Below are 20,634 nucleotides of genomic sequence, written 5' to 3' on the forward strand. Positions count from 1 at the left end.
TGCGTTGGCTTCTTTTCTCTTGATTCTCTGCACATATTCTTATTCCTTTTTTGGATTCTTATTAAACCCCACGCGATTCGATCTCTTCTGCAATACATTTGGAGGTGAGGTGACTCTGAAATCGTAGCAGCTACAGAGGAAATTTTTCTTCGAAATTTTTGGGGGTAACCATCGAAGGATGACGATTTCTTCCAGTGAAAGCTCTGTTGACAGGTAATTTGTATGATCTCGTTTTGGAGCTTCGTTTCATATACCATCTTAAGGTTTCGCTGGCATATTTGATGTAGGGTTTTCTTGCATTTGTCCCTATATGTAAATTATTTTTCACCATTGATGAACGATTCAGGAGATCTGATGCAATGTGACAATGATTCAATTTTATCGAAATCAATCTAGTTATTAGAGTAGTGGTGGATGATTGATTTGCTTTATCATCAGGCCTTTTATTTTTCTGTCTTTCTGTATATAATGCTTTTATTTGGTGATGGCTGTATTTTGATGATTTTATCAAGAGAGCCCATTGTAGGAGCATTCTGTATCATTTTCTTTTTTTATGTCATCAAAAAGCCTTTCTCCTATATATTTGGTGGTAGCATACTGCATACATGAATCGGGAAGTGACTTGCTCTGGTGGATTCGTTTCCATAGGCCTTGTCAAAATTTAGGGTTTAGATTTATGAACTGTCATAGATGTGCACCATAGTCACCATAGAAGTGTCATTGTTTCATTTAATGCTCCCAGAACAGTTTTTTGAGTGACTGAATGAACTAAAAGTCTAAAATTGAATGGTAATTTGCAAAGCAAAATAATTTTGAATCACTGTGTGATGTGGTAAACCAAATGGTCAGATACTCATGCTGATATAATTTTGGTGTGAAGTTATTGGTTGAGAATATGGTACTTGATCAGTAAGTTACAGAGCCTGTCAGATAAAATACTAATATGCTCTTCCTCTTTTTCTTTTTCTTTTTCTTTTTTTCTGGTTTAGAATTTGAAATGGAATTTTTCTTCACTGTGATTTAATAGTATTGCCTCTGTTTTATGAATGCAGTAAAAGTTGTCTTTCAAAGCTTTCTCCACTGCAAGCTGTGTTGTTCGATGTTGATGGAACTCTATGTGATACAGATCCCCTCCATTACTATGCCTTCAGAGAAATGCTTCAAGAGGTGATTGTTTTTCTACCAATCATTTTTCTGATAGTTTTCATTTGTAACATATTATGACGTACTTCACATGGTCTGCTATTAGTATTCATGTAACTGGAAGCATAATTTATGTTTTTTAGCTGATGCACTCAACATTGGTGGATGTGTATGAATAAGCTGTGACTGGTCCTTTTTTTGGCATAAGATTAACCAACATGGGATTCCTTACAGATTAATTTCAATGGCGGGGTCCCCATTACTGAGGAATTCTTCATCGAAAATATTGCTGGAAAGCATAATGAGAAGATTGCCCCATTTCTATTTCCCGATGATGTGCAACGAGGTTTGAAATTCCTGGATGATAAGGAAGCGATGTTTCGAAGGTAAACTCTTCTTCCCGTCTGCTTCAGATTTACATGAACACGTGCCTAATAACTTCTTCTTCATTTTTTTTATGGGAAATCAGGTTGGCCTCTCAACAAATTACACCTATAAACGGTCTATATAAACTGAAGAAATGGATTGAGGATCGTGGGTTCAAAAGGGCTGCAGTTACTAATGCTCCCAGGCCAAATGCTGAACTCATGATATCAGCCCTCGGCCTCTCTGATTTCTTTGAGGCGGTCATTGTTGGTGATGAATGTGAGCAGGCCAAACCACATCCAGAACCCTACTTGAAGGCTCTTGACGTGCTCAAGGTTTCAAAGGATCACACAGTCATTTTTGAGGTCTGCATTCTCCCTAAACTATGCTTTCACTTCCATTATTGGTTTAGGGTCCTTCTTGGAAATTGAAATGCGCTCCCTCTTTTGTCTGGCTAGGATTCTTTTTCAGGTATAACAGCTGGAGTGGCAGCTGGGATGCCTGTTGTTGGTTTATCCACCAGAAATCCGGAAAATTTGCTGATGGAAGCAAAACCTACCCTTCTTATCAAAGACTATGAAGATCCGAAATTGTGGGCAGCATTGGAAGAGCTCGATAAGAAGGGAGGTGTAGAGACAGCTACCAACTAAATGTTACAAGTTTTCGCATATAGTATGAAGCTTATAGATCTCTTCAGCAACAGTTCAGTTGAATAATTCTGTTCAAGACCGGCCTCTATATTCCTCATGATGAGTTGCCGGGCATTTGATGTCAGGTTAGTTTTGTCAGATGTTAAATTGGTTTATAGGCATATAGCTATCGCCTGTCGATCCTTGTACCGTCCAGACTTATGGTTTAACAATATATTGATCGAGGAATACAATTATATGATTTAGCAAGATTTGAGTATGATATTCCTCTCAAACATGTGTAGATGTTCAAATCTTAAATAATTTCAATTTATCAATTTGTTACCCGCAAGAAGTCTGGATTCTGGATTATCAAACACCATTCACCAAAGACTAGAGAGAGCTCGAGACATCTGCTGGCAAATATCCGGTAGTTCACCAGTGCATTGAATTAGAAGTTTTTTCCTTCTTTTCTTTTAACCTCAAGCCTTGAAGCATGCAAATGCGGAGTTACAGAGGCGAAATTTTTATCGATCTGATGACAATAAAGTTATCTGTCGAGGGAATGAATCGGATTCACAGCAAAATTTGAAATCTGTACAGGCAGGTTCATCTTTGTTGGCACTTATCCCAGTCTAACTAAGGCATGATGCTCTACTAAATTCATGACACTTCTCATTTGGTCCATGAGACTGAATCAATTTCATCCCTTGCTGCCTTGTACAACTCAAGCTTCTTTTCCACCAATACAGGATCTTCATCCAGTAACTGTGCAAGTTGCTTTCTGACAGTATTCCCACTTATTTCCTTCCAATGGTACAGATATGGTTGGATACCAAACATGAGCCTATTGATCATTGTTTTGGTCTTGTTCCTTTTTAGTTTGGGTTTTGTTTGCGCCTTTTTAAAAAAAAAAAAAAACTGTGCTAGTTGCTTTCCCTAGTAACTCAGGCACTTTGTGGCCAAAGACTAGGAGTGGCAAATTAAAATTTTGAAAATTATGTTCGAATATTTTATCAAATGTAGACATATCAAGTTTTAAGAAATAATTTAGAAAATCGTCATCAGATATACAAAATAAGGTCTCATCGAAAAAGATGTACACAATAGTTTAGCAGGACTATGTCCTCACAATTTCCACTGTAGATAAGAGATGATCATGCATCCCTCCCATCTCTTTTTTAATACAGGGGAAGGGGAAGTCTTGAACTCGAGACATTTATGAGATACCACATACATGAATGCCGTCTGAGCTACTCGTGGTTCTTAATCTTGAATGCCCACTAATGTGATCATTATCACCAAAGTCTTTATCCCATACTTTTGGGCTATAGTTGGAAGCCGTAGAAATCAACAACAACAAAGAAAAACAAACTTGTTTCTGCGAATTTTCTAGGCAGAAGATCTCAGTTCCATGATTTACGATCTGTCAACCTATATCAGCAGATCTGTATATCACCACCAGCCACTTGAGTAGCATCAGTGCTCTTCTTGGCGTTGGATTCCAAGTCATCCAGATAATGCTGATAGATATAAGAAATGAATGCCCAGATTGCCAATAGCAGAGCCATCACCTTCACTCCGTTCATCTTATCATGGAAGAAGATTACAGCCAAAACAGGGACAACAGGCAAACCCAATGTGCTAATGAAATTGGAGAATAAAGAAGACACCTCAAAAATCAAACCCAACATACCCACTGAGGAAATTTGCCAACTAATTGCAGTCCAAATAAGATTCATAAGATAGGACACCCTTCCTTGTTCATATTCTCTCATCTCCATCTCCAATTCTCTCCAATCCCCACTTGCAAACAACCCCACAATGCAGCCACAAGTCGCAACGAATGACGGGTATATTTGCATATTCAGGACAACTGAAAAAGTCTCTCTCTTGATTATCTTTTCAAATGATAGTTGAAGTAGTGAAAGATACAAGGAGAAAGTAGCAGATGCACCAAGCGTGCACACGACACCAATCGCATACTTCCCCTTAGAAATTCCTGCAGTGCTTTCAGAATCCGAGTTGACTGCCAAAAGGGAGGCTGAAATGGTGAGAAGGACTAGAGAATTGAGTATAAATGGAGTGAACTTCTTTGAATTGAGGAAGTAAGAGAATAAGGCATTGAAGGCTAATTGGGTTGCACAGAGTAGAGAGTAAGTAGAGACAGGAAGGTACATGAGTCCGTATGAATACATCAAGTTATCACCTGTCAATAGTATCCCAAAACCAAAATAAAGCAAGGCCATGACGGTGAGATTCGGACCTTTCAATTGTGTGGTGGTCGATTTTGGTGAAGGAGTGCAGAAAAAGAGGAGGGGAATTAGAATTGGGAAGCCTGCAGATTGAACAAAGGTAGCCATCCATTTATTGTTTCCACCTTTGTCATAATACAATCTTCCCAGAAGGGTAGCTACAGATTGTCCTGAGAGAAGAAACAGGATATAGCAAGAAATGCGGAGCCACCATTTGTAATGTATGAGTTTAGGAAGATGAAGTTTGTTAGTTATGAAGGCGTTTGCATCATCCACAGCTGAAATGAAAGTAACACAAGCATATATTATTAACCTGGGTAGTTCTAGGCAATCAAATAGAATTAAGCTCTACTAGCACAAAACCACCTAAACAGGCTTTCTAAGGCATCTCTTTCAACAAGCAAAGTAAAAGCAGCGACTTTAAGCAGATTTTTTTTGATAACTGAGAATTCCCCAGTCCAACATGTCCACCAGATAACTGGGTCAACTCTAAACTCGGGTTGTGTTCATTTAGCCAGCTCAACGGTGGAGTCAGGAAGGACTGGGCCGAAAAGGGAGTTATCCGAGTCAACCTCACCATTCCAACTAAAGCTTCTTTTTATACTTGCAAACAAGCTAAATGGTTAGTCTACACTCTACAGGCTACTGTAAAAGGTCAAAGTAACAAATATTCATTGCCTAGTCAACCAAATCGGGATGATAGGATATTCTGGTCTTTTGCTCTGAGAATTTAATCAAAGCTTCACAGTCCACACTAACTGATCCCATCGACTTTGAGGCAGGGTAAATACACATAAACAGAATGAATACCAAGATTCCTCATACAATAGCAAGTTCGCTGAAAAGACTAACCTCTGATTTGCTGTTGGGATTCTGAGGCAACCTCCATGAGTCAATTATCACAGAATATGAACAATCAAAAGGAACTGCACAGTTTGTCAGTGTTTATATACAGACAACACCCACCAAGTTCAAAAGGTTATACGATAGTTTGACAAAGTTGACTTTTCAACTTTGAAATTTCTTACCTTACTACTTTTTTGTTTATACGCCATCCCCATTAGTCAGATCTTTAGGAAGCAGAGACTTTCAACGCGAAAGAAAATGGAGCAACGTCAGTGCGTTACAGTTCTTATACAAGCAAGTGAGCAACACTCGAACTTTTTGGGCCCAAGGTTAACTTGTATGTCCTTAGATTTCCGGGCCCAATAACTTGCTCATGTTACGAAAGATAGACAAATTGGGCCTAAAATCATTGCTATGATGCTATCTTTTGAGATTAATTGGGCCAAAGTTAACTTGCATGTTCTTAGATTTCCAGGCCCAATGCTCACTAGTTTGCCCCTGTAGCAGCAACAAATTTAGGATGCTCTCTCATGTTATGGTCTTAATTCCCAAGAAACGAGAATCATGAGTAACTTAAATGATATTCATGTGTGGTATATCATAAATGTCTTCGAATTCGCCTCCTCCATCCCCTTGTGTTAAAAAAAAATAAAATCCCACGAAACATTTTTCACAGTCTATTGCGTTTCTGTTAATTAAATAATTTAATTTCTCATTTCATGGTATGCGCTCTCACCGCCTCACGTGCTAGGCAGCCAAAGAAGGGAAATCAAAAGGGTCCCTTCCCTTCCTTCTCGCGTCACACCCAGCGGGGCCCCCAGGAGCTCCAGCCAATCATAGACTCGCGTGACGCGCGTATAAATTGTTTCCTAATTAATTTTTATTTTTAAATTCTTTTACATCAGCTCCGACTCTCTGCTTCGCATTTTTGATCCAAGAAAGAAAAAAAAAGGAAAGAACAACGAAACACTCTCTCTCGGTTCGCCTCGTATTACCAAACCCTAACCCTAAAAAATTGGTTGTGATTCGTTCTGGTAAGGGCTTGGCGATTGATCGTGATGGATCCACAGCAGAGTAACCTCTATGAGACTGCGTCGCAGCCCGACACAGGCACCGATGCATACACTTTCCTTGAATTTAATACACAGGGCGAATCCGACTTCGACTACCCTGAATTCCGGTCCCAGGTGGCCTGGCCGACGCCCTCTGATTCTCTCACCGCCTCGTCTTTAGAGCCCACCTCTGACCACCGTGGGGGCACATCATTATCGTCCGATCACCACTCTGAGTCCCCTGTTGTGTCTCCTGTGTCCTCGTCCACTGCAAAGGGTGGTGGGCGCGGTGGAGGAGCAGGCGGGAATAGCAGTAGTGCAGTGGAGGCTCTAGGAGCTGGGATGAGTGGGTTGAATTTTGAGGAGACTGGGGATGACGACGGGTATGAGTTCGGAAAAGGGGAATTCACCGAGCATGCCTGTAGGTATTGTGGGGTGTCTAACCCTGCCTGTGTGGTACGGTGTAACGCTCCGTCTTGCCGCAAATGGTTCTGTAATTCAAGAGGGAACACGTCTGGCTCGCATATTGTGAATCACCTAGTAAGTTTTTTGGGTGATCTTTTTGCCTTATTTTACTGCTTTGTTGACTGAAGGACGGTAGATAATTGTGGTTCCTAATCACTACATTGGTTACCTATATTTGACTGATGGATAGTGTATGCTACGTGAGAAATGTGTAAATTTAGAGTTAAGTAGTTCATGTTTCTTTTCTTTGTTGTGGACCGTATCAATTTTTGTAGCTTTTTTTTTTATTATTTTTGGAGCACAGTTAATAAACTGGGGAATTGAATAGCAAAGAGCTTATTCACAATTTTAAACTCGTGTTAGGTTTTCGATGAGACTAATGTGTTATTGGAGAACCTATTAATGGATAAACTACAGTAGATTGGTAGATCAATCATTCATTGTAGAGTTTGGATAAGAATATTGAACCTGAAGATACATAAAGTTAAATGCAAGCTGGACAGAGACATATTTGAAAGCTCTGCTGTCATTCTTTCTTCATTGCTGATTTTTTGATTATTTATTTCGAACTCAGCATAAGGATGGACAAGGTGAGTGCAGAGAGTACATATAGTAATTCTTTATAAATGATACACGCAATAGCTTTGTTATGTGATCACGTGATACTATTGTTTATTCAGTTTCTTTTGTGATCATGTAAATATTTGGCAGGATAGTAAGGCCTTTTGGTTTGCAACTTTGGGGAAATGAGGAGGAAATTGTTCTAATGAATAATGGTAAAGAGATGAAAATATGAAATTTTTGAAAAGATGGAACTAAGGCACCCTCTGGGAACCTTGCAGTAATAATTCTCACTTTTCCTTTTGGCGTTTTTAAAAAAATGCATCCATGCCTCGGCGCTTCCAGATTTAAGTTATGGGAAGGAGAGTTACAAGAAGGGCTTAACTAAAATCCTCAAAAGGATTGTCACAAAGACTAGAGCATCAGAATTTCAGGTTTCTACATTCTAGAGCAAATATCAAAAAAATACTACGGATGACTCGCAATTATTGAAAATCTTATTGTTTCTCTCAAGTCTCAACCCATATCATCCACATAATGGCCAAAGGGAGAATCAGAATAGCCTTTTTCTTTGATACATCATTGCTAAGAGTACAGGAATTAGATATCTAAGAACAGTGATAGATATATATTCTAAATGTCTAATTAAGTGAATTTGCTGTAAGTGCCAATGATATGGTAAATTTTTGTATTAAAGTGTTGTTGAGAATCTCTTTTAGTTCATCTTTCTCTTATGAACACTTGCAAAGTAGGCGACGCTTAAATTAGTATGCTATGTGGTATGTCCACATAGGCTGAATTTCTCTGTTGATTACTGGTTTGGGTAATTGTTTTGGTTGTTTGCTATTGAATGAAATACTAAGGTTTTATTTAGGTAGTTGAATGCCGGTTAAGATGATATTCGTCTCTGCTTTGCTTAAAGTCACCTTTTTTCGCACTAGTAGATTTCTCACAACCCATTTAAACAATTTATCTTTTTGGAATGGCGGCTTCTCCAGGTCCGAGCAAAGCACAAGGAAGTTTGTCTCCACAAAGACAGTCCTTTGGGAGAAACTATTCTTGAATGCTACAATTGCGGCTGTCGGAATGTTTTCCTTCTTGGATTTATTTCAGCCAAGACAGAGAGTGTTGTTGTTCTTCTCTGCAGAGAACCTTGCTTGAGTGTCAATGCGTTGAAGGATATGAATTGGGACCTGAGTCAGTGGTGTCCCCTGATTGATGATAGATGTTTTCTTCAGTGGCTTGTAAAGGTTGGTATCTCTGTTTTCTTTGTAGAGGGACCAGGATGGGGGTGTTGTTTCTAGAACTTGCTGACAACTCCGATTTTCAGATCCCATCTGAACAGGAACAGTTGAGGGCACGCCAAATTAGTGCGCAACAAATTAACAAGGTAGAAGAGCTTTGGAAGACTAATCCTGATGCTACCCTTGAAGACCTTGAGAAGCCCGGGGTGGATGATGAGCCTCAATCTGTAGCCGTAAAGTATGAAGATGCATATCAGGTGCATATTTTAATTATATATATATATATATATATTTATATATATTTTATGATTTAGGCTTGTCTTGTGATTCTCGACTCTAGAAGTTCATATGAATGTCCGTTAGGCTAATTTACTAATTCTCTGGTGATTTTGTTTTTTTCTGCAGTATCAAAATGTATTTGCTCCACTTATTAAGCTTGAAGCTGACTATGATAAAGTAAGCTATCACTTTCCTGAGTTGTTTTTGAGGATGATTTAATGGGCTTTTATTCTCCATAATGATTATGTTTTAATGTTTCTCTGAGTTATTACACTTATTTCTCCAGTATAAAACGTGTAGTATTTCTGTGTGACATTGTTTTGCTCCTTATAGTCTCAGTTCTTTTGCAGATGATGAAAGAATCTCAGAGTAAGGACAATGTCACAGTTCGATGGGATATCGGTCTTAACAAAAAGCGTATTGCATACTTTGTATTTTCGAAGGTTTCTTACCCTCTCTATTTTACTCCATTGTTGTTAATGTTGTTGTGCATTTATGTTCACTATAATGTCTTTGGATGCTGCTGAGTTTTTGTTGATGACTTGTGCTTATGTATATTTCTCATATCATGGTAGTTACAACATACATTGCTTCTGTGTTGCAGGAGGACAATGAGTTGCGCCTCGTTCCTGGTGATGAGCTGCGGCTGCGTTACTCTGGAGATGCAGCTCATCCAGCTTGGCAGTCTGTTGGACATGTGGTATGCCTCGTAACTAAAGATATATGTCCTGTTCAGAATGTATTTGATTCCTTTAGGGGAAGTGATATGTTCATTTACTAAATCTGAATATGCATTGTTAGCTGTACCATTTATTGGTAGTAATTGCATTGCACACATCCATTTCTCTTTATGTTATAGCTAGTTATATTTCCGTTGTTTCAGATCAAGCTAACCACACAAGAGGAGGTAGCACTTGAGCTTCGTGCTAATCAGGTACTTTTGGTTTACGTGCAGTTAGTTCTCTGATCTTCATTTTTCTTGAGTTGAGTATGGTTCTTATCACTGCTATTTGATGCAGGGCGTTCCTATTGATGTGAACCATGGTTTTAGTGTTGATTTTGTATGGAAGAGTACAAGCTTTGACAGGATGCAAACAGCTATGAAAACTTTTGCTGTAGATGAAACAAGTGTCAGTGGGTAGGTTTACAGGTCCCATTTTTCTGTCTATATAATATATGCATACATGTGGATAAGTTTTGGTTTTTGCTATTTAGCCTACTTTGAATGGTAGTAAATACTGTAGATTTGTGTTTTTCAGAAATTTCTAACTTTCTATCTTAACAATAGAATGGTTCGGGCATTACATGTAATTTAATGTGGCTTTTTCGTGGTCTTGGGTTTATATATTATACAGGGTCATCCGTTCCTGTGTTTTTGCCATATATTATAATGCCATTAGTAATTTGTGCGTAATAACAGTAAGTTTGGATTATGCATTTATTGCTCAGAGACTATCTTCTGCTCATTCTTTGGCTGGAATTCTGAACCCGAAGCCAATCAACTGACCTGACTCGTTGACCTTGGTTTGGATGAGCTGTAAGGGCACATTGTTTTGCCTGTAGAGCTATGTCAGACTACTACTAGTTTCAGACTTTTAGCTAATCATACTTCCCCACCTCAAGGTGGTCAATTTTAAATATTATACTTGCGTTGAGTTGAAATATATGTACTTGGTTTATCTGATGTAATGATCTGGATCAGATATATATATCATCATTTGTTGGGTCATGAAGTTGAGGCTCAACTGGTTCGTAATACTCTACCTCGTCGTTTCGGTGCTCCAGGCCTCCCTGAGTTGAATGCATCTCAGGTACGCTATCGTGAATAAATAGTCAGGTCAAACTATTAACATTTTTTGTCTGTTCAGTTGGTGCTCTGCTGCTATAGTTCATTCTGCTTCTTTGTACCCAGGGTTTAAGTATTTTTTTTTGTTATGCTGAGGTCTGCATAAGTAGGCTACTTGCCTACTTCAAATTTCCTTTTATTACTCGACAGTGTACTTGGAACATGCATGTGTATCAACTCTGTGATGGATGATGAATGTTTAATAAAATATTATTAAGTTTTCGCAACTCCGTTCCAGTTCACTTTCCTAACAGGCCGGTATTATACCTTTGACTGCCCTGCTTTCATCTAACATCACGGTTTGTTTTAATCCACAATCTTATCCGTCTTCCACTAGATGTCTAATGGGAAATCGGGGAAATGTATATATATTTGTTTCTTCGCTATGTTGGCTTTCTTACAGTGTGTGTCTATGTTATTATTTTCTTGCCCTGTTTTAGTCAATATCAACTAGTCGACTGGCTCCGATTTTCTGTTTCAATATAAAAACGCAGCTTGGTTTGTGTCAGTTATCTTCGTAAAACTTTAAATCAATCTAGCTGAGTTCGTTTGACGTCTGTTTCTCTCTCCCCATATGTTCTCTGCTATTGCAGCTGTCTTGTTCATGAAATTTCTATTCAATGGCTTAGTTGTCAATTTTCAGGTTTGCATTTTCTGATATAATAGCTTATCAATGTGACACTGCTATCAATCATCATATTCTCTCCATTTTTCCCAGGTTTTTGCTGTGAAAAGTGTTCTTCAGAAGCCTATCAGTCTGATTCAAGGACCGCCTGGCACAGGCAAGACTGTCACTTCTGCTGCAATTGTTTATCACATGGCCAAACAGGGCCAGGGACAGGTAAGATCTTTAAATACTTTCATTTTCTATTTTATTTTTAGATCATGACATATGTTAGTGTTATTTTTCGTTTCAGGTTCTGGTTTGTGCTCCAAGTAATGTAGCTGTAGACCAGTTGGCTGAGAAAATAAGTGCCACTGGCTTAAAGGTAAAGAATCAATGCTTCCCCCGGGTTCTATTTAAAATGCTTTGAAGTATGAAGTCTAGCGATTTGTAGCTTTGTTCTATTTATTTTCTCAAAAGCTCAACCGTAGCTTGTTTCATTTTGAGAAGACTTTTATAACTAATGGGATCAACATGTGCATCAGTTGGATTAATGGTGACTAATTAGATAGTAATCGACTTATATATTCCTTTTTGGGATTATTTGTCCCTTTTCGAGGACTTCTCCTTGTGAAACAAACCTGGCCCTGCTTGTTATACTCTTGCTTAAGGCAATCACCTACAAACTCAAACTGTGAGTGTCAGTTAAATCTAAGTTGCACAAAAGGGGATTAGAACCCAAGACCTCTGTGTTGGCTCTAGTATTTGTTACTTGTCCTGTAGTTCTGTAACTTCTGTTGCAATAATTTGTGCAAAAATCCTCGTAGTGTCAAGATTATGTTTGTCCGTTCACCCTTGACACTTGAGTTGAAATTATGTAACTAAAATTTATCCTGCATTTGTTGGATCTTTTGTTCCTGAGGACATGTATATTATTATTTTCTTCAGGTTGTCAGGCTTTGTGCAAAATCAAGAGAAGCTGTGAGCTCTCCTGTTGAGCATCTGACCCTCCACTATCAGGTTCATTGATCTACTACAATTTGGGAAATTCAATAATGTAATGTTCTTCTTTATGGTTAGTGGTTCTTGGCATGATTCTTATCATTAATGACATTAAAGGTTCGTCACCTCGACACATCTGAAAAGAGTGAACTTCACAAGTTGCAACAACTGAAAGATGAACAGGGTATGTCTTTGTTTCCCTTATTCATATGATGTATTTCTTCATCAGGAAGTTGTAGTTTTCATAAAGTTGTAGATAGGAAGGCCAAAAAAATGAATGGATAGTAGTAAAGAAGGATATTAACATAATAGGACAGATAGAGAATTTAGCATTAGACTGAATTGAATGGTAAAAGAGAACTTGTCATAGTTTTCTTTATGAAGTTATGTATCAAAGCCAATTTTTTGTTCTAAATTTTAAGTGGGTATCCTGCATTTCTTAGGGAGTCCGCATCTTCACCATTTTTCTAATGTTCGAATTATCTACAGGAGAACTGTCTAGCAGTGACGAGAAAAAGTACAAGGCACTAAAGCGAGCTACAGAGAGGGAGATTTCTCAAAGTGCAGATGTGATTTGCTGCACCTGTGTGGGCGCTGGAGATCCTCGATTATCTAACTTTAGGTTCCGCCAGGTTGCAATACATTTATGGGAACTTTAGGATCTAAACTTTGATTGTCATTCTGGACCCGAAAGCTTATGTGTATTTTTCTGTGTTAGGTACTTATTGATGAATCGACTCAGGCAACAGAACCCGAGTGTCTTATTCCTTTGGTTCTTGGGGCAAAGCAGGTACATAGGGATCAAATTTAATGTATAAAGTCCTTGTCATTCTTACGTTTCAGTTCTCTGACAACTATTTCTATATAGATTATTCTTGTTGGTGACCATTGCCAGCTTGGTCCAGTCATCATGTGCAAGAAAGCGGCACGTGCTGGGCTAGCTCAGTCTCTCTTTGAACGCCTTGTTATGCTAGGAGTGAAACCAATTAGGCTGCAGGTAATTTAAAATTTCATGGTTCCCTTTCCATCTGGGCATGTGGTTGTGATATCCTGGTGGATCAGGAGGATGTTAAAAGTCTTCAGACTTCTTTTGTGTATAATGGTTTAACAGCTCTGTCTGTGGGGTTATTTGTGCTGTATGTTTACCATATCGTCTGGGGGGGACTGCATGATGGACTCCCTTTGGACAATTATATGGTAAGCATGTGGGGTCTGTGTGTCTTGTTGATGTTCTCTATTGCTATTAGACATGGAGATACATAAAAGAGCTCTTGTGCCCAGTTTTAATCAGTTTCGATTTCCCACTCCGTCAAAGAATTAACAATTAACCCCATACATTTCTTATCAAAAAATGGAGATAACTTTTAAAATCGTTTGACGTATGTGGATGCAATACCCTTATTAGGTGCCTGAACCATTTTTGAGTTACTTTTGCACTTTAGATGCGTGGAGTTTGTTTATTTTATTTGAATGATAATTGGCCCATTGCCGTACTTTCTGGTACACCATGTTGTTTTCCCCTTCAAGGACACTCTTAATATATTATTGCTACCTTAATCTGTATGTTGTGCTGGTGATAGTTCTTGCTGACTTTACCTAGACTAACTGACTAAGAATGGATCAACTATTAAATCTTGGCTGGAAATTACTGTTTTTTTACCTATTTCTCTGGGCAATCTATTATTAACAACCTCTTCACAACTTCTTTCACTGTAATGGAATACTATAAGACTATATATCTCAAACAAGAGAAATAAACAAATGTAAAATTGTTCCTAGATAGTTAGGTATGCTCCCTATGGTGACTGGGTTACCTTAATCTGTATGTTGTGCTGTTGATAGTTCTTGTTGACTTTTTTTTCATTGAAAATATGCAATCACGTTTCTTCTCCCTTGGCAAGTAGTGGTTCTAGCTCATTGATATTGATGTGCTGTTATTTTTATTTATACTGTTGATTATTTAATGTGCTGTATATGATTTCATACTCAATTTATGCACTATGAGTACTAAATGTGGTTTATGAATGTATATTATGGTTCAATTGTAATTTTCATCCGAATTCTTAAGTAGATACTATTGTTATTAATCTGTGTTGCAGACTGATATATCATATTTTGTCCCTTAATTTTAGGTTCAATACCGAATGCACCCATCTCTGTCAGAATTCCCTTCTAATAGCTTTTATGAAGGTACCCTGCAAAATGGAGTTACAATTAATGAAAGGCTATCATCAGGCATTGATTTCCCGTGGCCTGTGCCTAATCGTCCCATGTTTTTCTATGTCCAGGTACTGCATTTTTTTTTTGGGCTAAGCAATTCGTGTATTACATTAAGCCTCTTGTGATTTGGGGGAGGAAACTGTTTTTTGGGAATAACTAAACAATATGTGATGGTTCACTTTGGTGAGTGCCTCTATTTTTGTTACGGTAGAGGGATTGAACAATTAGTGCAATGATATGCTAGCCCCTCTCTATGAACTCAGCCCTAACTCTCCAACAAGGGTCCTTTTTATTAACGGTTTGTTAGCAAAGAGGATATTATTGACCAAAGCTGTCTTCCCATGCCACCACTATCCCATATCTCTCTTCTAAATCTCTAAACTCTTCTTGATTATATTGTATAATTACTTCTTTGTTTTTTAGATGGGACAAGAAGAAATAAGTGGCAGTGGTACATCCTATTTAAATCGTACTGAGGCTGCAAATGTTGAAAAGATTGTAACCACCTTTTTGAGGACTGGTGTAGTCCCTAGTCAGGTAGATCTTGATCTTCTCTTCGCATTTAACTTTTTGGCCAGTGGAGGTTCACTTTTGTTATTTGGGATATTAATTTACCTAAACTTCATGTAGATTGGGGTGATAACTCCATATGAGGGGCAAAGAGCATATATTGTAAACTATATGTCCAGAAATGGTGCTCTCAGACAGCAACTTTACAAGGAAATTGAGGTGATTCATGGATATAACTTTCCTGGCCTTGATGCAAATTTCCATCCGGTTGCAGTTGTTACATAATGTGTATTATACTATTATGTCAGGTTGCAAGTGTTGATTCATTTCAAGGAAGGGAAAAGGATTACATCATTTTATCTTGTGTGAGGAGTAATGAACATCAGGTAGGTTTTTTTTTTTATTGTTCCCCCCATTTTCATGTGACTTAGTGAATATTGATATACTGTATCTTCTAACAAGGAGATCCTATTTAGAGGCTGAACTTGATGCCTTTACCCTTGATTTACCATGCCAATCATAGGCCCCAATTTCTCAACTACTGCTGCTAGTATTATGGATGCTTCACAAATGAATGATATTCTTTGAACTCCAAAAGGACATGGATTTCGGTTCTGTTTTATTTTACCTCTGTTTATCAGTAGAAATTTGTTGACCCCCTTCTGTATTTTATTCTTCCATATTTCTCATTTACTTGCTCGAATGCAGGGAAACAAAGTACTTTTGTTGTCATGCACAATGTAGTAGTGTCCACAGTTAAATTATCTATTATGTCTATTCATTAATTTACACTTTGGCTGAGAAGGTTTTTTTTTTTTCCTGCGACCTGTAAGTTCTAATGTGCCAAGTAAATAAATCATTGATGAAACTCACTGAGATATCTAATTTCCTTTCCATGGAGTCCCTTAATGGTGGGATTGACACTTGGTACTTTGAAATGTGCTAAGTAAAGAAATCATGGGTGAAACTCACTGCGATATCCAATTTCCTTTCCGTGGAGTCCCTTAATGGTGGATTGACACTTGGTGAAATTATCTAAATAAAGATGCATGAAAACTACGATCTTGCTGATGAATTGTCATACAGCAATTTTTTTGAGTCTATGTAAAATTTTCAGTTAAGCTATTAATGAATTTCTACTTGTACTGAAACTATGTGTGGCTATTTTTAACTTAATTTGAAGTACTGAACTGTGATGCCGTGGGGCATAGGGTGTTTAGCATTAAAAATAAGATACCATAGGGTGTTTGCTATATCTTTTTTTGCAAGAATCTTAACTTTGTCCTTATGAATCACTTACCGGTGTTCAAATGCTGAACAGGGCATTGGATTTCTTAATGATCCTCGTAGGCTGAATGTGGCATTAACACGTGCACGATATGGTATTGTCATTCTTGGGAACCCTAAAGTTCTCAGCAAGCCGCCGTTATGGAATAGCTTGTTGTCTCACTATAAGGTATTTTAGCTGCTTTTTATGTCATAATGTTACTGGTAGATTAGTGTGGCTCTTTCTGAAACATATATGCTGTCGTCTAGAGCTAATTGGTATTTGGATATCTCTGTAGCATGGTATGCTATTGCGAGGTGATGATAGTGATATTACAGTTTACAGATATTATCTTGAGTTAGCAATCTCCAATTTTCATTTTCATCTAAAAGCAGCAGTTCTGATTCATATCAAAATTTTGTTATTCAAGTTATGCTTGTCAAGATACTGTGTTGGCCGTTGTGTTACTTTGCAATCTCTTTTCACTAAAATTATTGTTTTCTTTTTGTTCGCTAATAGGAGTATGAGTGCTTGGTAGAAGGGCCTTTAAATAACTTGAAGCAGAGTATGGTTCAATTTGAAAAACCCAAAAAGGTATGTTTATTAATAAAGGATAGATCTTATCCTGTGGGTGATGATTGGATCTTGTCTGATTATTCATCTGATTTTCAAATAGATGATATGTGAGAATATATTTGAAGTGTTTATATTTTGCTACTTTTCAATTAGATGATAAGTGATAGAATAAATCTGAAGCGTTGTTATTTTTTCTACTATTTGGATACAGATCTACAATGACAGGAGACTTTTCTTTCTTGGTGGACCTGGTGTTGTACTTAATGGCAACTTTGGGTCCAGTGCATTATCTACCCCAAGTGCTGATAGAAGCAGCAGCCGTTCTAGGGGTATTCTACTGCTTCTTTCTAAAATTTCACTTTTGTTTGTGATAATTGGTTAACCATAAGTTCTTGAGTTTGATGTCCATACATGAGGTGGGACTGCGAATTGGCTCAAGCAGACATTAGACTATGTTGTTCTTTCTTCCTCTTTCGAATAATACTTTACTTGCTGCCAATTATAGGTTCTTATATGCCACCTGGACGTCCTAACGGTACCCACAAGCCTGGAGTTCATCCTGCTGGGTTTCCTATGCCCCGTGTTCCGATTTCACCATTTCATGGTGGTCCACCTTCTCAACCATATGCTATTCCAAGACGTGGAGCTGTGCATGGACCAGTTGGAGCCGTCCCTCATGTCCCTCCACCAGGAAGTCAAGGGTTTGGTCCCGGGCGTGGCAGTGCTGGTGCTCCCATAGGCAGTCATCTTCCTCACCATCAAGGTACACAGCAAACTATTGGAAATATTGGGACTAATTTCAATTTTCCTGCCCTTGAGAATTCAAATAGTCAGCCATCTGTTGGAGGTCCATTGTCTCAGCCTGGTTACATTAACAATGTACGTACTGTTTCTCCCAAATCTTCTTCTGAATCGCCTGTCTTTTTTTTTTTTTTTGAATGGTCGTGTTATGGGAGTCTGTCTGGACTGTAGATGCCAGTTCAAGGTCAAAGCCAAACATTTCGAGAGGGATTTTCCATGGGGGGCATGTCACAGGTGTGTCTTTGTATGCATCATTAGCTTTATATGTGTATATTAGCTTTATATATGTGTATATTAATTATGTTTTTGAAATCAATTTCTTGATTTGTCTCTCAATGGCCATCAAATCAGGACTTCTTGGGCGATGACTTCAAGAGCCAGGGATCACACGTTCCTTATAACGTTGCTGATTTCTCAACTCAGGTACTTGGATTAGAGATTGAAGAAATTAGGATAACTTTGTAACTTAGTAGGTTGGAGTAAAGAAGTCTTTGTTCTTTTAAGTATTTTTTGCTAGGCAGTAGAAAATAAATCTGTAATGAAAGGTCATTTGTCATTGGAAGTGTATGAAGAGAATATCAGGGGAATCTGTTTTCTGAATGACTATCTTTACTGCATCTAAAGTTTACATTGAATGCCATACTCTCCGCAATAATGTCTTATGGCAATCGATGGTTGTGTGTAGTTGTTTATGTTGACTTGTGATCAAACTGCTTTGCAGGCTTCTCAGAATGGATATGCTGTCGATTATGTTACACAAGGAGCACAAGGTGGTTTTCCGGGAAACTTCCTTAACCAGAATTCTCAAGCTGGATATTCCGGTTTTGGTTCTGGAAATGATTTCATGTCCCAGGTTTGCTCCATGCATGTATTGTCTCTTGTTTCTACTGATGGTTTAAGTTTTTATCATTTTCCCAGCCTATTGAACTGCTTCTATGTCGCAGGACTACATGACTCATGGATCACAAGGGCTCTTCACTCAGGTTGGCTTTAATGACCCTTCACTAGATGAATCGTCACAAAATCGCTTTGGTGTGGCCAATCCCAATTCACACTCGTCCCAGGTTCCTTTCCTTACCAATTACTAAAATTGTTAAAATGCAAAGTTGTAGGGGTATAGAATTTTAGTTGACCAATTTGTTTGCAGGGCTTGATGAATTCTCTCTACTCCCAGCCTTTTGCCCATTACAACACACAGCCACTTAACTTGCAGGCTTCACAACCGCAGCCTCAGCAGGGTCAAGGCTCTCAAAACCAGAACCAACATTACAATGGTTGAGAGGCCTTGGGGGCACTTGTTTGTGATGGGTTAGTCTTCGTGTTCAGCCACTTGGTTTGTGCTGTCATGTGTGCCTAAATATATTCTGCTCTAATTGGAAGCAGCAATTGCTGTGCTTTTGGAGGCCAGGCTGTCTCGTTACGGAATGCATAGTAGCTACTGGAATTTGGAAATAAGTCAGCAAGGCTACTGGCCCAAGGAAATCAGGGCAGCACATCCGAGGCTAATAACAAAAGGATAACCCCGAATTATGTGCTTCAACTTGTGTTTTGAGAGCGTATTTCCAAGGGAATGAGCATTACATGGCACGGTTTTGTCCGAAGGGGTTGGTCTTTGAGGAGGAAAGCCCGCTTGATTCACTTAGGTGGACCCATTATTCATAGGGAAGCAGCTTAACATTTGAATTTTGTACAGCAAGCTGTGGAAGGTAAAGGCCAACCCTTTCAGCCCTTCCTGACATGTAACTTCACTCTCTAACGATATTGTTGATCCGACGATGACGATATCTTAGTAGTGTGTCCGGTCCTGGGTGCATTTAGTATAGTCAGCTGGTATATAAACGTGTCGTCCCATTTGTTTTATGGGGACTGAAGTTAAAAAGTGTCCTTAAATTGTGAGGAAAACATAGTACGAAGTTACGAGTAAATTATGATTCCAGTGGTGGTTTGTTTATGGTGCTCTTCATTTTGTGTTTACCATGTGATTGATAACGTGCTTAAGGCTGAATGTGTTGCAGAGGGCAGCGGACCCAAAAGTTGGGACAAAAGAGGTGGATCTTGGATTTTAAAAATTAACGGTCGAAAATCGGTACAGGATAACAGTGGTACATAGTGCAGTGGTCTGTTTATATTTTTCTACAAGTTCTATGATAAAAATACGTTTCCATTGTGGATCATCCGAACATAAAATGAAATTGGTAAATTAGTTTTTCGGATATCATAGGTATTGTTCTCAATTTTTGTTCCACAACTATGTCTCAAAATGGTTCATAACTTTGAATTTCCTATAATTATTGCAATTGCAACTTTGGATGTCACCTTTCTTATTGTGTGTATGTATTATAGTGCTTTTCCTCATCGTCTTTTTGAAATACTACATAGAATTAAGCGTTTTTGCAAGCGTTTTTGCATAATAAATTAATTATCTTTATTTTATAAATTAATTAATTATATTTATTTTTTAATTAATTTTTTATTTTATAAATTAATTTTTATGTATAAAAACATTTATATGTCTATATTACAATTAAAATGTATAATAACCCTGCACTTAATTTATCGTATAATGTTACACATCGTAAATGTTACTAGTAAAAATTGAACAAAATACTATTAAATATTCATGTAGCATATCTATTGTTAAAATTATTTAGTATTTCTGCTACGTATTTTATAAAACTAGGTCGTAGACACAAATCAACATCGAGAGGGACATTTGAAAAATTTAAGGCATGAAGGAGGGGTAAACATAAGCAAGAGTCCTTCTGCCTGTTTGGCAGAGCATTGGACACAATGGCTTCACTAAGTGGAACGTTAACGTCCGATGCTCAATAAAATGACAGAGCGGTGATAGCGGATCCGATAGCATCAAATGCCCCACACTAGCCCCAAATGTTTATATTTAAATAATATTTTTAAAAGTTAACATGGAGCCCACACTGGCCCCACATGTTTATATTTAATAATTAAA

At 38.0% G+C, this 20,634-nt stretch overlaps 3 protein-coding genes across 3 annotated transcripts; 2 read left to right on the plus strand and 1 right to left on the minus strand.

Moving 5' to 3' along the window:
* Window position 1: 1 nt before the first annotated feature.
* Window positions 2-2,421, plus strand: LOC120015955 (haloacid dehalogenase-like hydrolase domain-containing protein Sgpp). Its single transcript, XM_038868484.1, has 5 exons — window positions 2-213; window positions 1,053-1,167; window positions 1,378-1,529; window positions 1,613-1,874; window positions 1,968-2,421. The coding sequence occupies exons 1-5, from the start codon at window positions 179-181 to the stop codon at window positions 2,157-2,159; spliced, it is 756 nt and encodes a 251-aa protein (XP_038724412.1). The 5' UTR covers window positions 2-178; the 3' UTR covers window positions 2,160-2,421.
* A 751-nt stretch (window positions 2,422-3,172) lies between these two features.
* On the minus strand, window positions 3,173-5,433 carry LOC120015917 (probable purine permease 11). The gene is made up of 2 exons (XM_038868424.1): window positions 5,246-5,433; window positions 3,173-4,671 (listed from the first exon to the last, which is right to left on the minus strand). Exons 1-2 carry the CDS (start codon window positions 5,280-5,282, stop codon window positions 3,578-3,580), a joined length of 1,131 nt encoding a protein of 376 aa, XP_038724352.1. The 5' UTR covers window positions 5,283-5,433; the 3' UTR covers window positions 3,173-3,577.
* A 707-nt stretch (window positions 5,434-6,140) lies between these two features.
* LOC120016903 (regulator of nonsense transcripts 1 homolog) lies at window positions 6,141-19,877 on the plus strand. Its single transcript, XM_038869876.1, has 29 exons — window positions 6,141-6,831; window positions 8,316-8,567; window positions 8,648-8,818; window positions 8,967-9,017; window positions 9,191-9,283; window positions 9,445-9,540; window positions 9,724-9,774; window positions 9,860-9,978; window positions 10,543-10,651; window positions 11,405-11,527; window positions 11,604-11,675; window positions 12,239-12,310; window positions 12,410-12,476; window positions 12,782-12,924; window positions 13,011-13,082; window positions 13,161-13,289; window positions 14,425-14,580; window positions 14,936-15,049; window positions 15,143-15,241; window positions 15,331-15,408; window positions 16,344-16,478; window positions 16,809-16,883; window positions 17,077-17,194; window positions 17,371-17,744; window positions 17,838-17,900; window positions 18,018-18,089; window positions 18,388-18,519; window positions 18,611-18,730; window positions 18,814-19,877. Exons 1-29 carry the CDS (start codon window positions 6,298-6,300, stop codon window positions 18,943-18,945), a joined length of 3,822 nt encoding a protein of 1,273 aa, XP_038725804.1. The 5' UTR covers window positions 6,141-6,297; the 3' UTR covers window positions 18,946-19,877.
* Window positions 19,878-20,634: the final 757 nt, after the last annotated feature.

This window comes from Tripterygium wilfordii, chromosome 15 (assembly GCF_013401445.1).
Source record: "Tripterygium wilfordii isolate XIE 37 chromosome 15, ASM1340144v1, whole genome shotgun sequence".
Taxonomy (NCBI): Eukaryota; Viridiplantae; Streptophyta; class Magnoliopsida; order Celastrales; family Celastraceae; genus Tripterygium; species Tripterygium wilfordii.